General features: G+C 39.2%; 1 protein-coding gene across 13 annotated transcripts in view; it reads left to right on the top strand.

Moving 5' to 3' along the window:
* Nucleotides 1-16,889, top strand: part of LOC124051630 (transcription factor 4-like) — a 211,781-nt gene that overhangs the window by 52,386 nt on the left and 142,506 nt on the right. For 12 of the 13 annotated variants that reach the window (XM_046375193.1, XM_046375200.1, XM_046375187.1 and 9 more), the window contains 2 exons: nt 186-241; nt 1,554-1,629. The exons of the other annotated variant lie outside the window; for it this stretch is intronic. In XM_046375193.1, the coding sequence (XP_046231149.1) occupies nt 186-241; nt 1,554-1,629 (132 nt within the window). The remainder of the gene's footprint in view (nt 1-185; nt 242-1,553; nt 1,630-16,889) is intronic. 13 annotated transcript variants of the gene reach the window in all.

Here is a 16,889-nt window from a genome sequence, read left to right as displayed (position 1 = left end):
GGATAAACAGCACTGCAGATGAGAGGAAAAATATGGATTTTTCATTATGGGGTGAACTGCCCCTTTAAAAAATTGTTTTCTTGGTCATTTGTTTTCCCAAACTTTAATTATCTACAGTCACACCTTTCTAAACTGCACTTTGTTGTGTTTTGTTTCATCTAAATCTCTCAATCTCTCTTTCACAGATATGGAGGAGAGAACGAGTGCAGGGTCATGGGCCAGTGGGAGTCGTTCTTCAAAGGTAACTACTAGCAACAAAAGTATAACGAATAATGTTTGACTTGTTTTAATATTACTGTTATTGCCATTACTACCATTAGAACTAACACAACTTGCTGCTGTTGTCACTACAACAACAACTTGGGATGTTACTGAAATAGTTCGACTTTAGAGCTGCAACAATTAGTTGAGCAAAAGAAAATCAGTTGCTTACTATCTGTATAGTTGTATAATGTTTGACAAAAAATGTCAAGCATTTGCTGCTTCCAGCTTTTTAAATGTAAAGATTTACTGCTTTCTGTTATTTATGACAGTAAACGAAGAGTCCGTGGTTTTTGGGATATTGATAAGAGTAAAGGAGTTTAAGGTCACTTTGGGCTCTTGGAAATTGTGATGAGCATTTTTCACAGTTTTTGACATTTTATTGACTAAATGATTAATCGATTAATCATGATAATAAAAAGCAGATTCACAGATAATGAAAATAATCATTATTCAGCCTTGTTAGACTTTTGAGGAGACTGTGAAGGGGAAAAGAAAACATTAGACAAGCCAGTTTCAGTTTCAGAGATGGATGCCTTTGCATATTTTCCACCTCAGGTCATTAAATTTAACAGTTGGATTTCAGTCCATCTGTAATACATCTTTGTTTCGTTTACACTTTTTTCACATCACAAAACTGTCCAGTCTGTCTAACATCTAAATGGTGAAAGGTAAATGGACTATATGTTTGAGATGTTTTGTTGCATGAAACCTGCCAACAAATTAAGAAGAAGTAATTTTTGGGGTTTTTTTGTATTTGACATATATTATACCGTAGAACTGTAAGGGAATGTGGATACAGAGAGAAGGGGGTGTCATGTAACAAGAGTCCCCAGCTGGATTTGAACTGGAGATGCTGTGGTTGATGTGATGTGTCTCCCTGACCTACATGAGAAATTTGTATTTTTCATGTCAGTATTATCCATTTTTGGAATGCAGATACATCCATCCTTCAATTTAAATTCATTCGTTTTGATAATGGTAATGGCATGCTTTGGGACACCCCCTAAGATTAGAAGATGAAACACCAACTATGAACTACAACCTGGGCAACTCTCCTTCGTTTCCTGTCAGCATCGTATTTTCTATTTCTTATTTTCAAGGTTATTAAAGTATCCAGCAGCATCTCTGCTATTGCCAGTGCTACTTTTAGTCACTGCAGATAGTGCTACTGCTCAGATACTGTTTCCTCTGCCATCGCAGTTATTCCTATCACAAACTACTTCTGCTGCTGATAGTAACGACAACTGACTAGACTGAGAAAATGTAATTGTTCGCTCCTCTCTCTCCAGAGTTATGCAGATGGCTCTCAGTACATGGCATCACATGACAGCCTCTCACCTCCCTATGCCAACTCCAGGCTAACAGGTACACCACAGAGTGTGTGTTTATGTATGTGTGTGTGTATTATTTTTAAAGATCCACTTCCTTCTTTTGATCAACTTTGGATCGACCACTGCTATGTTGTGTGGAGACAGGTCATCTGGCATGCAGTTTCTCCCTCTATCTCTCTCTCGGTCCACTGTGTGGAAAATGTTCGGCAGTGTGTGCTCATTTACCCATGATGCTCTTTGCCTCTGGCTCTCTCCACTGTGGCGCCAGTTGTGAGCAAATGGCCACTGACACAGATAATCTGCCTCTCTCCTTCCCTCTCACACACACACTCATTCACACAGACATATAATCGCTCATACACACACATATGCAGATGTAGTTATCCACACACACACACACACACACACAGAGCTTAATTACCTTTGACTGGGTGCATCAAATATAGAAGATGTCAGCTCTCAGCTATCTGACTCTACCTGCTCTCTTTCTCTCTCACTCTCATTTATTAGTTTATCATGTGCTCTCTCTTTCTCTTGTGAAACATTTGATTTTAAATATTCTGTTTTGAACCCACAAAACTGTGTATTAAATGTGTGTTTGGAAAGTTGATGCAAAAGCAACCAGAATCATGGGACTATATTTGTATGTACAGTACATGCACAAAATATATGGACACCATAATAGCCGTATGTTATAAATATGAGCATTAATATGTTGCTCTTGTGCATTCAGTCACAAGAGCATGGGATTGAGGTCAAGGCTCTATTCAGACAAGTCATTTTCTTCCGCATCAAACTGGGAAAAAAACATCTCTGACCTGTCTCTTCCATAAAGTGTTGCCACAAAGTTGGAAGCACACTGCTGCCTAAAACTTTCCTTCACTGGAACTCAGGGGTTTACACCAAACCATGGAAAAGGCAATGCCCAGAGGACAAAGCGACCTTGTTTTTGGTATATGTGATTTGCAAAGTACTGACTCTTTTATATTGTGTTGCTGCATTTGTATTTTGTTTGCTCATGGCTTATGACACACATTAAGATCAAGTGTGTGTGTTCAAATTAGATTCTCTTTGAAAGTATCCAGTTGTTACTTAAGTCAGCTGAAACAAAACCAAACAAATTGGAAAAAAAATATACATGAGAAATAGATGTAAAGACATTTTTTTATCATTATTATTATTGTAATTTAACTAATTCTTGTGGTCGTGCTGTTAGTTGTGGATGCACACTGATGGAATAAAAGAAAAAGATAAGAATAAATGAAAATGAAAGAAATGTAAAACTTCAGAGTTTGGGTTTCTTTGCCAGAATGATCCATTGTGTGTGCGATGTGTTGTGACAGTGTTGTGATTATGGTATGTAGCTGCAGAGGAGGAAAAAGAAGAGACAACGCAGAGTCAGAAATGGAAATATTGTATTCTTCATCTGGCACACGGGAGCCGCAATTTACTTTGATAATGATAACACTAAGAGACAGAGACAGCCAGGGATATGGAACACACACACACACACACACACACACACACACACACACACACCGTTCTACCATTGTAGAAAACATCCTCTTCACTTGCTACTTGTGACTGTTCTGATCTGCTTAAATCAGATTGTCTTCTTTTTTTGGCTTTTTGGGAAATGCACTGTTTCAATATCATTACTAAATCCACAGAACGTTCATTAATATCAGTGATGCTGCATCACACAGTTAGAGGCATTAGAAAGCCACCTTACTTCTTTCCACAAATGTTGAAATGCAAGTGGCTGAGGAGAAAAAAATCATTAAGTTTTGACTTGTGGTGCACAGACTTGCCAATCCCCAGTACAGTGCTGACAGCCTCAAGCTACAGTGATATGCTGTACAACATTCTGAAAAAAGAAGAAAAGTCACCTGGACCTGTTGGTGGAGTTAATTGGTAGATGGTAGCTTGTTTGAGTAGTTCCTTTTAAGGTGTCTCTGGGTGATTGATGTGTGTTTAGTTGGTGGTTGCTCACTGCTTGTCCTGGCATCACAGGGTGAGTGGTAGGGCTGCCTGGATCTTATTGAAGGTGTCAGGGCTTCATCTGTAGCTCATAGGGTGTTACATGATTTATAGATTGCTTTGTTTGTTTTTGGGGTGTTTTTCCACAGTGTTTCAAGCCCCATTTGGGAATGTCTTTTCTATTGCATGCCCTTGATGTCTCCTGTGAAATAACAGAGAGCAGTTGCCAAGCCATTGAGTTATGTTAATAAGTCATCTTCAAACCTTTTCTCTTGTAAATCTGAAACATAATGTTTGACAAAACTTTCAGTGAGTATAAATACATACTTGGCTTTGCTGTGCTCAACTGCTTCAAGAAACATTTCAATTGGAAGCATCAAGCACTATTTCCAGGGAAGTGGACAGTCCCACAGTGTTGGTGTTGTTGTTTCTATGTGGCGCAGATGGAAGGGGGTTGGACGAGTGGTCAAAATAGCTGAGTAATTCAAGCTATTAATGCTATTGATATGGTTTTTATTTTGATCAATGGGAGGGTTAGAAATTTGCAAGGAAGCATGAAGATGATCAGGTGATGGTCATTACATCCCATTGTGTAAAGATTACAAACCATCTTTTCTGGCTTTTTTTATAGCTTTAGCCCAGAGCGCTTGGCATCACAAAAGTGCACAATCTCTTAGTACAAGAATGAGAAGCTAATGAATCAGGATCATAATGCAATAGTCCCAGAACTGGACTTTGATGAAGTAGTTAGCAGGATGCCTGTTTGTGCAGTTATTAGTATCTAAGGTGAAGAAGGCTGTGGAGCTGACACAGCTCTGAGGAGCACCTGGGTTATTAACCCTACTGCACTTTATATAATTAGAAGTGGTGGAAGAAGTATTCAGATTCTTCACTTCAGTAAAAAGTACCATTACAGCAATGTAAAAATACTCTATTACAAGTAAAAGTTCTCCATGAAAAATCCTAAATAAATAAAGTTACATGATTTATTAACATATTAACAGCAAAGGGAAGTTAAAGGTACCCTGTAGAGCTATTTTTTTGTTTGTTTTGTTTTTGGTAGACAAACTCATTTATGTTTATATTCATTGTTTCTCACTCCAACACATTGTGTATATGTACAGTTTTATATACAAGGATGGCAGATCAATCTCAGGGGTCATGAGATGATTATGAAGGAGAGAAAAAAAACAAGATCTTGATAGACAAATCTGTTTTCAGTTTTGCATTTTTCCTCTAATCTTTGAATTTGGGAGACATATTGGATCTGTTATGGATGGACCAGTTTATGGAAATGAAACCATGTGAAAAGTGAAGAGGGAAAAAGCTGTTGACAATGCATAGTCTTTTTTTTTTGTTTGCTTTTTTTTAAGATGTCAGAAGTCAAAAGGATTGAGAACCACTGGTTTAATCTCTAACAATTTGTCATATTTTAAAAGCTTTAAAAGATTCTTAGTTACTTTCCACCAATGGTAATTAGTTACAGGTAGAGTGTTTGTTTTGGAAACATGAGCTGAACACCAGGCTTAAAGAAACATCTGAGTGAGAACATCAGTCTGGCCTTCATTTTGTTCTGCAAAGCTGTCCCTAACACAAGGAACTTTATTTGTCTCCCACCCATAATCCTTTGCATTTTTGTGTGAATGACTGTAATTAGTTGCGATTTTTCTCAGGTCTGAGACTTGGGATTCTCACCTGAAATGAACTCAAACTAAAAGAAGAAGGAGGCAGTGCAGAGTTTAATGAACCCGGTCTGAACATGTTGAGTGTGAACGCAGCCTCTCTCTCTCTCTCTCTCTCTCTCTCTCTCTCTCTCTCTCTCTCTCTCTCTCTCTCTAACCTTGTCTGTCTTTCTTAACCCCCCCGCCATCAGATTAGAGTGATGTTATGCTCTAGATAATCAGCGAAGGGATTAGTGTCATCTCAGCGACCCCACTAGATTAATCTGCCCACACACACACACACACAGACACACGCACATATACATAGGGATCTAGCAATAAGAAGATGTGTGTGTGCGTGTGTGTGCGCGCACGCATGTGTTTTTCGTGCATCATCATGTGCGCACGAGTGTTTTAATGTTTTAATGATTATGGGGTATGTGAGTGAATTTGTGAAGCAGGCTTCTTTGTGTATGTTTGTGGGTTTGTGGTGGTGTGTGTTTCTGTGCAAGTTGACAGGTTACTATGTCACTATCTGAGTGTGTGATGTAAGCTTCTGTATATGTGTGTTTTATGTGGTTAAAGAAAGGAGTGTGTGTGTGTGTGTGTTTGTGTGCTCTTCGTGTGAATGAGTGTATGCATTTCAACGTGTGTTCATTTGTTGTGTATGTACCTGAGTGTGTGATGCTGGCTTTCATGTTTCATATGCATGCTTGCTTGAACATTTCAGTGTGTGTGTGTGTGTGAGAGAGAGAGAGAGAGGGAGAATGTGAATGAGAGTGTGTGCTCTTAGCTCTTTGTGTTCTTGTGAATTCAGGTTTGTGTGTTTGTGTGGAGGTATTGTATGATTCTATCTTTCATGTGTGTCTGTGTGTATATGTGGTTATTCAGTATGTGTGTATTTACCTATGTGTAACTCCTTTCCAGAGCAGGTGCACCACCCTGAACCCCTCCGCCCCTGTAACTGTCACCTACATAGTAAATGAGAGGCTCCGTGGTTTCAGCCTGTAAGCACATTCTGTTCTGTTATAAATAAACGATCTGATGTGGCTTCAGTCTAATTATGATGCACAGGAGATTCACTCTACCAGTTTCTACTGCTTTCATTCTGTAGTTGGAAAAACTTTCTCCAAGAAAAGGTGACAGAACATATCAAATCTCTCTGCAGCACATTTGTCACAGTTCTTGGGTGTAGCCACAATTTTTGGTTGATCATCAGCATCTTAAAGGAGAATCATCTTGTTTGTGTTATTTGTCAATGGCGCATCAGAAAGTGGATATCATTGCATCTCTGTGCAGTCAGTATGCGTTTAGCTTAGCACAAAGGCTGGAAGCAGTGGGAAACTGAAACCAAAGTGGGCGTATAGTCATGCTTGAACCTCTGTGAGGCTGTGCTGAGGCACTGATGCATTCAGATGCAGGCTAATATCAGCATGTAAATGTAAACATGCTTACAATGATACATACTTGTTGATGTTTATCGGGTTGTTGTTGTTGTTAGCTATATTTACCATCTTAGTTTATCAAGTGAGTGAAAATGGGCCTGTAGCACTAAATGCAAGGTATTTGGTCACAAACCGTAAGTGTCATCATCATGGTTGTCTGAGTCTCATTGAACTCAGAGGTGTTGATCCTCTGAGAACCATGAAGGGTTTCACCAATCCCTTGGCAATCCATCCAACAGTAGTAGCTGGGATATTTTAATCTGGGCAAAACATGTAGATAGAATGATACTCCCATCATTAGACCCAAGATGCTAGTGAGCAACAACTCCAAAGGTGTCTGATTTACTTGTTCTATCTCCTTGGCTAACTAGAGTTAGGACCTGGAAACTCCACGATGAAGACATGATTTTTGCTGTATGCTGTCACTCCCTCCAGTGGTTATTGGTCAACGAACACACAAGGACAGACAATTACACACTCACACCTAGGGGCAATGTAGAGTAGCCAATTGACCTAATGTGTTTTTTGGATTGAGGGAGAACATGCAAGCCCCACACAGAAGGGTCCAGAGCAGAACTCGATGCATAAACCCTCTTGCTGTGAGGTGACAGTGCACACCACTGCACCACTGCATAAACTAGGCCACTTTGGAGCTGTAACTGCAGTTGAAATGTTATAACACTTTGTAAAGCAGCATTAAACAGAAGTGTATAGTATCTGGTGTAAACCTGATGATCTTGGCTCCCTCCTCCTCCTCTTGTTGTTTTTGTTGAAATGTAGTGAGTCAGCCGTCTGTCTCACCTCTGTGCGACCTTGTTAATGAGTGTTGAGCCACGAGGCTGGACCCCCCTCCGAGGAGGTCACATCTGGACACTTTTTACATATATACATCTCTCTCTCTCTCTCTCTCCCTCTCTCTCTCTCTCTCTCTCTCTCTCTCTCTCTCTCTCTCTCTCTCTCTCTCTCTATCTATATCTATATCCACCTTTTCTTTTGTCTGTCTCTTATTTCAAATTTTGTTTAGTATTTGTATAGTTCTCTTTGTCTATCTTTGAATCAGATTCTCTCTTCTTCTTGTTTTGTCTCCTGTCTTTCTCTCTGTTGTCATTCCCCTTCATCGCTTCTTCCTCTCTCCCTCTTGTCCTTTTCTCCTTTTCCTGTCCTCTATCTGTTTTTATACCCTTCCCTCCTTCTCTGTGTCAACCTCTTCTCTTCTCACCCTATCTCTCCTCCATGGAGACCGGGCCCTCCTGTCTCCTCTCTACTCCAGGAGCCCCTTACCTCAGCTGGGTGTGGTGCCAAGGTCGTCCCCCTGTCTCTCCCCGCTGGGTCCGGGTCTTTGTGCTTAGAATGTTTAAACATAGTGGAGAGGAGAGAGCCAAATAGGCAGGGGGATGAAAAAGTTGAAAGTAGAAAAAGGAAGTGGAAGAAATGTGGTGACAGAAATAATCAACTTAAAAAAAACCAAAAAAACTATCAAAAACAACTTGTAGAGTATGGAACTGACTATTGTTTTTATTTTAAGTCTCAAAAAATAATGAAAAATTCTTGTTAAAATTACCAGGAACCTAAGGAGACATCTTCAGATGTCTTGTTTTGTTAAGCAGCCCAAAGACCAAAGACAGTCACTTTACAGTGATCAAAAAAAAAAAAAAAAGCACAGCAGTGAATCCTGAAAGTGTTTGTTTGAGAAATGACTTGATTAAACATTATCAAAACTAATGATTCATTATCTGTTGATCTACCACACTGCTGACGGGCTGAATATTTTAATAAGGCTAATGAACTCATATTCAGTCTTTGTTGCCTCCGATTGGTACTGCTCACCTTCGAACTGGCTCTGGCAGCGTTATGCAACAGTACGTTTCTTTGCTACTTTACTCTCTTTCTGATAACAAAATTGTTATTTGAGTTGTGAAAAATAAGTCACCAAATGTGCTTTAACACCAGCATTACTTCAAAAGGGGAAGCTGTTCAAAGACATAGGATCAGATGAAGAAGCCATTCAGAATGTGCACACTTTACTCAACCTGGAAAATGGACTAAAATGAAGAAAGTAATGAAACATCAGTACAGAAATGGACGGCATAAAAATATATAGATATAACTGTTGAAAGGACAGCAGCAGTAGGGCAGCAATACATCAACACAGCATCCAGTCTACTTTGGAAAAGATAAGAGGAAACAACAGTATTGCTTGTCATGTTGTTCTTGTCTCTACCACAGTACCTGAACAGTGAATAATTAGTTAAATGATACTGATGATGTTGTCGATGCCTCACATAAAGTCCTGTCATTCATGGAGGGTTCAGCTTATTTTTCATGGACAGTTAAATGTGTTAGGCATGCCGACATTAGGTGCAGCTGCTGCAGATACCTTAGCTTTCAGGCCATCGAACACGATATACTCTTAAGCTTTTAAATAAATCTTATGTTTCCTCGAGTTAGACGCGTTTCCTCTGTGGGATATGTATTACAGATATTGCAGTGAGTGTTGTCTAATTAAGTCACACTTGAGCCAACTCTGTTAAGTGAATGAAGACCATAAGACACAATTTAAAACTCTGAAAAGTTACACATTTAAGCTTTAAGATAAGTTTTTTTGCAGCTTTCCCAGAGGTCAAGAATGAACTTCCGTACTCAAGTTTCTCACACCAGGAACGTACCTCCATTTTGTAACATAAACATCAATATGCTTTCTTTAATTAAGATTTCATCACAGGTTTACAATTTCAAAATGACAAAACGAAGAACCTAAAACAAACAAAAAAAAAACCATTGAAAACAAATAAAAGTAAATTGTCAAAAGCACAAGAATAAATAAAACCAGGTCAGTAGGTCCAATAAATTAATATTTGAATGTGGGGTTTTTTTTATTATTAATATCCCTCATTTCCTGCTCCTCCCTCAGTGATTTTTTTTTGCTGTTGTCTCTGCTGATTGAAACTGAACAGCCATCATCTCATTCTCAGGGTGTTTTGAAAGGATGTCATGCATTGATTAGTGCTGCATTGACTTCACTGCATTAACACATGCACACAATGTAAACCACTGCAGAGTATTTAGTATATTATTGTTTTGAAGGGGCTGTGTATCACATGTAAATTGTCTGTGTAATTAGATCTGACATAGTAATAATAGGTCTCGTCAAGGCGAGAGGGCGGAGGGTGGAAATGTAAAACGTACATTCTGAAAGCAGCAGTTCATCGGGGAGCACTTCAGGGTTCCATATCGAGGAGGGGGACGTGTCGTGGAGTATTTTTTTATGAATGCTTTTTTGGTTTCTTGAAGAACTATGAGAGTTAATTATCACTTTTTGAATAGACTAATAAAGGAAATAGTGAAGATGAGGCAGAGCTATATTGTAGGTCTCCGTTCTAGCAGCAGTTGGTGTTAGTGGAGTTGAAGCTTGCGTATTGAGATTGTGGTTTTTGTCAGAATTTATTCCCCAAGTCCAATGCTACCTTTAAAAACATACTATGACAATTATTATGATTAATACTGAATGATGCCCCTCTTGGCTGGATCAACTTGCTTGCAACTTTTTGGATCAAAACTTTTAATGTTGCCAGGGTCATTTAAGTTAAACTGTGCAGAGAAAAAATGTTTAGAATAGTTGTGGATAAGACAAAGTGTCAATTCTGTGAAGGAAAAACAACAAAAATACTGCAAATTATTCATAAATTTTATGCAGATTTGCAAATCTTGACTCCTAAAATCAGCACGACCTTTGCATACAGTGAGGATGCGTTCCAGTAGAACATCCTAAAACTAAAAGCTCTTGAGTCTCTAGCCATGCTAGATGGCTGTAGAACAGTGCTTTGAAGACAGCATTCTAATATGTTCACAATGGCAGCCAAGCTAACCTGCTGTTTACCTTGTTCATCATCTTAGTTTAGCTTATTGGATTGATTAAATATGCAAATGTAAAAATGAGAGAGCAAAGTCAGTCTAATGCATTTTCTGTGAATCATCAGTGTCTGTACCAAAACTGGAAAAGCTATTTATTATACAGGAAGGGAAAGTCAAGGGATCAGCCAAGGCACCATCCTCTTGGACCATAAATGTTTAAATTTTACAGAAATCTATCACAAAGGTGTGGAGATATTTCAGTCTGGACCTAAGTGGTGAACCAAGTGATAGAATAACATTTCCACTCCGCAAGCATGGCTAAAAAATAAACAAACCCTAAAATACAGTAAAAATGTGAACATGCAAAACAACATTACTCTCAGTTTCCCTCAAAAATCACTGGAAATAATAATAGGAAAACAAGAATTCCTTGTTGTCTTCCTTATTGTTGATTGTCCTACTATTAAACAAGAACTATGCTCTTGATATTGCCAGAATGACACATGAAAACAATTGTTGTGCTTTCGGCAGAATATCATATGTCTGTCCTCTCTAAAACTGTTCCAGATCACTCCTAAAAAGCAAATCACTGTTGAGGGGGATCTGCTTTTAAAGAACTACTTGGTTAAAGTTGGGGAATATTAATGGTTGACTGTTGGACAGTCAGACATGGGAATGTAACAACAGTCTCCTATGCCACGATCCTCCATCCAACCTGACCTGCTCGATCTGTGGACTTGTGGCTCTATAATTGTCAGACTATTTCCTCCTTTACTCTCAACAGACAAGAGTGCTAATTCCATGTCTTTGTCACATATCTATCTATCTACCTATCTATCTATCTATCTATCTGTCTGTCTATCTATCTATCTATCTATCTATCTATCTATCTATCTATCTATCTATCTAACTAGCTATCCATCTATGCGTTTCTGTTTTTTCATCTGTCTGTCTGTCCATCTGTCTGTCGTCTCCATCTTCTGTCATCCATCCAGATGAGGCCTCTGGAGACCAAGCTTGGGTCATTCATGTTACACTGTGTGTGTCTGGTGTGTGTTTTCCAGCCCTTGTGTGTGTGTGTGCGTTTTCCAGCCTTCGTGTGTGTGTCCTTTATCTTTCTATCTGTTTGTCTGCTGCTATGTGTGTGTACAACTCGTGTGTGTGTGTGTGTGTGACAGACTGTGAAATGGTGCGTAGTAGCACCTGGGCCCTTCAGTGTTGATTGATCGGCTTGGTCATGTGGAAGAGTCCCATCTGGCCAGCCACGCTACGTTGTGTGTGTGTGTGTGTGTGTATGTGTGTGTGTGTGTCTATGTGGCAAGGAGAGAGTGCTTGTTTGTGTGTAAGAGGTGAGAGAGAGATAGAGATGTGCAGCATGAAACAGTATGTTTATTGTGAGAGTGAGAGAGCGGGAGCGAGAGAGCTCTTCAGTTATAACTGTGGCTCCCAGAGGCCAAAGATGAACTGTATTTTATCATCTGAGAGAGAGACACAAGAGCTACATTCAGATTGCAAACACTGGAGGAAAATTCCCATGTTTATGAGAACCCATCGCCTTGTTTTCATAAGTAGTGTGTTGGTTTAGGACTGTTTTTCATTGTTTTGGGGCTTTGGAATTGTAATGCTACAGCATACTGTGTTTTTTTAGATAATAGTGTGCTTCCAACTGTGGCAACAGTCAGGAGAAGGGTCTTTCCTGTTTCATCATCACAATGTCCTTGTGAACAATGCCAGGCCAATAAAAAAATATTTTTCCCAGTTTGATTTGAAATAAATTGGACAGCTCTGTCCAACACCTTTGGGATGAATTGGAACACAGAAAACCATTATTGTCCAACATCAGCGGTCAGCCTCACTAATGCTCTTGTGGCTTAATCGGATTAAATCCCTGCAGTCAGGTTCAAAAATCACAGGTGTCCATTCCAGCAAGAAGTCAGAAACATAAAGAGGGTCTGACAAAACTGCTATGGTTGTGCTCAAAAAGGTATTTTCATAAATGTTACACCAACAAAGGCCAGAGGGCTGAGAATATTTTGTGCTGTGTGTGTAAAGGTATAGTCAGACAGGTTTTAAAGCTACACTAATCACCGTTTATATTAACAATAACGTCAAAGGAGTTATTCACAGTGATGAACCCAGCAACATTTATCACTTGCTCTGTAGGTCTACTGAGATTTGCAGTCTGTTTAAGATAATTGTTTTGGTTTTGTACTGTGTAATGACAAAATGGGTCCTTTTTGCATATGCTATGGTCATGCTGTAAAGTTAGCCATTTCTGGGAGGAAATACAGTATGTTCTGTTATTTCATTATTCTTAGAAATTTAAGACCCTCTTCTCGTCTCTGTCTATTTGATAACTGTGTTGATTGCCTGCCATGTAAGGAAATTCTGTAATCTTGCTTTATTGCTAAAAATGTCTCCCCAACACTGTCTATACGGGTACCTTGCCTATGGGTAAACTTTATCAATAACCTGTAAATATATGCTGATTAGGCCATTTTCTATTACTCAGGTGCTGTATATTGTGCAGTCATGAGGTAAAGTGCTTTGCACAGTGACTCCATACCATGTATTGCTTGAGGAGGGCCCCGACTGTTTAAAGCCTTGCTATTTATATGCAAGTACTTGCTGCACTTCCAGCATTGGTTTGTTTGTTCACTTTGTCTTGTCCTGTCTGTGCGAGGGTGTCCCACACACATGGAAAACCATACACATAATACTGATTCTCATTCTGTCTGGGTGGATCTGGGAGAGGCTGTGATCCTCTCATCATATATGTTATATATAAAAATATATTAATGTTGCTTTCACAGTACTTTTCTTTTAATAAGGAAAAATGTCTGAGTTAAACATGAAAATAAGAGAAATAAAAAGTGACAAAAAGAAAAACAGATGCAAGAGAAAGAAAGGCAGATATAGACAGAGAGAAAGACAGAAAGAGAGACAGTGTGTGTTTTCTGAAACGAAGCCAACTGATAATTAATGCCTCTGACATCATGGTGCTCTAATTAAGCCTGGCATTCATTAAGCCAAGTGAGAGGGGTGTTCGTTAGTGGCTTTTTTGGAGGGGGGATTTGTTAAGTCTTCATTGTTACTCATTTTAGACAATAGAGAAAGAGAAATGGAAGGAACAACAAAAAGAGAGAGGTGACAAGAGACATGGACAGTATTACCAGACTTTAAGGAGATGTAACACAGCTTCTGGCAAACTTATTGGAGGTCCACAGCTTGTGGGCAACAGTATCTGTAATCAGCTGATTGTCTGTCCAAATTTAGCATCCAAAGGTAGATGATTTCTCACTAGAAACTGATAATGATAATGAAACAGCTGATTCAATCAGTGATCCATCTGATCGGGTTTTCTCTTCAGGTGTCAGAAAATCAAGAGATAATCAGATCTGTCGACTGTGTTGTTACAAAATAGTTTTCAGACTATTAGTCGTTAAATGAGAATCGTGTTGCTGCTGTTGTTAGCTAACGTTTAGTGTAGCTGAGCTCAGTTTGGCCAAGCTGATACTTCTAGTTCAGAGCTACAGTGTCAGGGATTGGCATTTCCATCACAAAGTCACTTGTTATTTTAATTAAATGCTTTTATTTAGAAGCAGTAAAATGAGGAAATGTTTTCATCAACAATAACTTAATGTGACTCTTAGAGCTGAAAGGGAACATGATGAAACTGTAAAATCAAGCAGGTATCAGCAAGACAAACAGAGACACAGGAGAGCATCTGCAAGTTCAAACCACAGAGATTTAATTAGAAGCTAGAAAAGTACTGAGAAGTAAATACAGAAATGTCTTTTGTTCTTAGTTTCTTTCTTTGAGTGGGTGAAGGGGGTGTTCGTCACTGGTTGGCCACAGCCAGCAAGACGTAACCACAGCCCATTTTGAAGTGGGCTGGGCACACTTTGGCCTTTCTCCGGTGGGCTATCTTGGGCGCGGCTTGGCACAACTCAGCTTGGTTGAAGAGGTTGCGGAAGCACAAATCAGCGTGGCACGGCTTGACTTAGCAGCCTAAAGTGTCAATGGGAGAGCGCTGTAAACGTGCGCTGAAAGTAATAACAGAGGGGTGGAGAGAGAAGAGAAACAGTAGAAGTTAGAGACAAGAAAAGAAAAAAGCAGAATGACAGAAAAAGAGCAACAGAAATTGAAATAAGGGAGGGACTGATATAATGAGCATTAATGAAAAGAAGCATAAAAATATACTGATGTGCAGTGAAAGCGAAAAAAGAAAAAAAAGGCGGTAAACAATGGTGATAGAGCACAGAGAAAGAGAGAATGCAAAAGTAGGATTAAATGAAAGCAAAGTTTGGAATCCCTATCCATTTTTTTGATCGGAGGATTTTCTGATAGCTAATTAGGCATGGAGGGCCAGTCATCGACAGCTGCATTCATCATCATAAAACGTAATAATTAATGACATTCCAACAAAGAAAAATATGCAAATGAGCTCCCCTCATTAGCATTTTCATATTCAGCTCCCATAATGCTTTTGCTGACAAGGTTGTAATTAATGAAAATTCATGTCTCTTAGCCGAGGTCTAGATTGGATCGCATTCATTCGCAATCCCCCAAACGAGAAGTGAAAAAAAAAAAAAAAACACGATGGGGATCACTGCCAAGTTTTTAGTTAGACGAGAGGGAGGGGTGAGAGATGGAGAGACAGAGAGAGAGAGTAAAAAGAGAGAGGAAAATGGAGATGGAGTAAGGCAGATGGCGACACATGAAAGGAAGACAGGCAGTGAGAGAGAGACAGATAAACAGAGATGAGTAGAGACAGAGTGAGAGAGAGGGAGAGAGATAAGGATGAATAAATAGACGGACAAGTACTGATGCAGAAAGTTACTGAAAAATATGCAAAGACAGATAAGAGACAGGTAAAGAAAGAAAGGATATGAGAAAAATTATGAATGGAGAGAAAGAGAGAAAGAAAGAAAGGAAGAGCGATGGAGAACAAGAGAACATTGGGGTGGGCTTGTTGATGCCAGAGGTATTGTTACTGTGGTACTTTTGTCTTCAAGTATTGGTTTGTAAAGGAAAATGATTAATCCTTGCCCTCTACCGACTAAATACCTGAATTGCTGCAAACAGAACATCATGTGGCCTTTTTGTCCCCTGGTTTCGCTTGTCAGGCTACATACACTCTGTCCTACTTCATGGGTGGAGGTTGTAAGTACTGTATACAGCCTTAGAGCTGAAAAAAAATATCCACCTTTGTACCAGACCTCAGTACTTAAATCTCCAATTAGTTGAGCAATTCAAATATATCTGGAGATGTGCAGTCCGACAGCAGTCTACTGTTGAGCAATCGTGGGGTAAAAGTAATTGTACAAGAATGGGAACATGTATGTACATGTCCCCATTCTTGTACAATTACTTGTACAACTGTAAATACATGTACGTAGTTGTACGTTCTGGGAAAAGAAAATAACTCCAGACTTGTTTCTTTAGTCAGAGTTAGGTTCTACTGTCTGATACTGAAAATGCAAGTGATGATGTTGGTGACATGGATATGTGACAACATGTGAGATTGAGTTAAACTATATATTAGTTCAGTCCGATTATTAGACTCTCTAGAGTGTAACCCACATAAACAATGAATCCTGCGCTCTTCCTTCTCAGAATGAGTTTGCTCTTATGTCATGGATGTCCATTGCTGTGTCACACGAAGGAAAACCTTGTTAGCCTATGTTATTTTAATAAATTTAAGTAAAAGTAAAAGTTAAAAGTTTCAGCCTGGTGTGTTTTTTCTGTTTTGTTTTACAAGTCATGTAAAAATCAGTAAATACATTTGACTTGAACGTGAAGTGAATGTTGAGAGTGAGAGTGTGAGAGATAATCCTAATGTTCTAATGTTGCTGTACACCTGTGAAAACCTGGAGTCAGAGCCTCTCTAAGAGCTTACCACTGTGTGTGTGTGTGTGTGTGTTTTTCTTGCAGATGATAGTGACAGATAGCAGTAAATGTGGTTTGGCACCTGAACGTAGTTAATGGTGATATTTTGCTCTTCACTCTGCAACAGCTTGTAATTATCATGATGTCAGTTACTGCTCTTGATGTCCTGCTTGTTTGAAGTAAACATGTGGTTGTGTCCATCACTGTCTTCTCTCTGTTCACCATACGTCAGTTAGGACATTTTTGAAGTGAGGTGAAAGTTTTGGTGAGTTTTTCTAAAACAATATATAGACTTGTGCAATAGCAATCCCTATCTTTCATCACATATAACCCACTAGAAGTGTGTGGTGGTGTCTGCATGTACAGAGACACTGCCCTCTGTATTTTCTTAGTGCTAGTGCTGTGTCGAGGTGTTTTTGGGCATCAGCCTTTGTGCCGCACTGTGTAGTCCCCAGCCAATAACA

Source organism: Scatophagus argus, chromosome 20, assembly GCF_020382885.2.
Source record: "Scatophagus argus isolate fScaArg1 chromosome 20, fScaArg1.pri, whole genome shotgun sequence".
Classification (NCBI taxonomy): Eukaryota; Metazoa; Chordata; class Actinopteri; family Scatophagidae; genus Scatophagus; species Scatophagus argus.
This window is presented reverse-complemented; position numbering and strand designations above follow the sequence as displayed.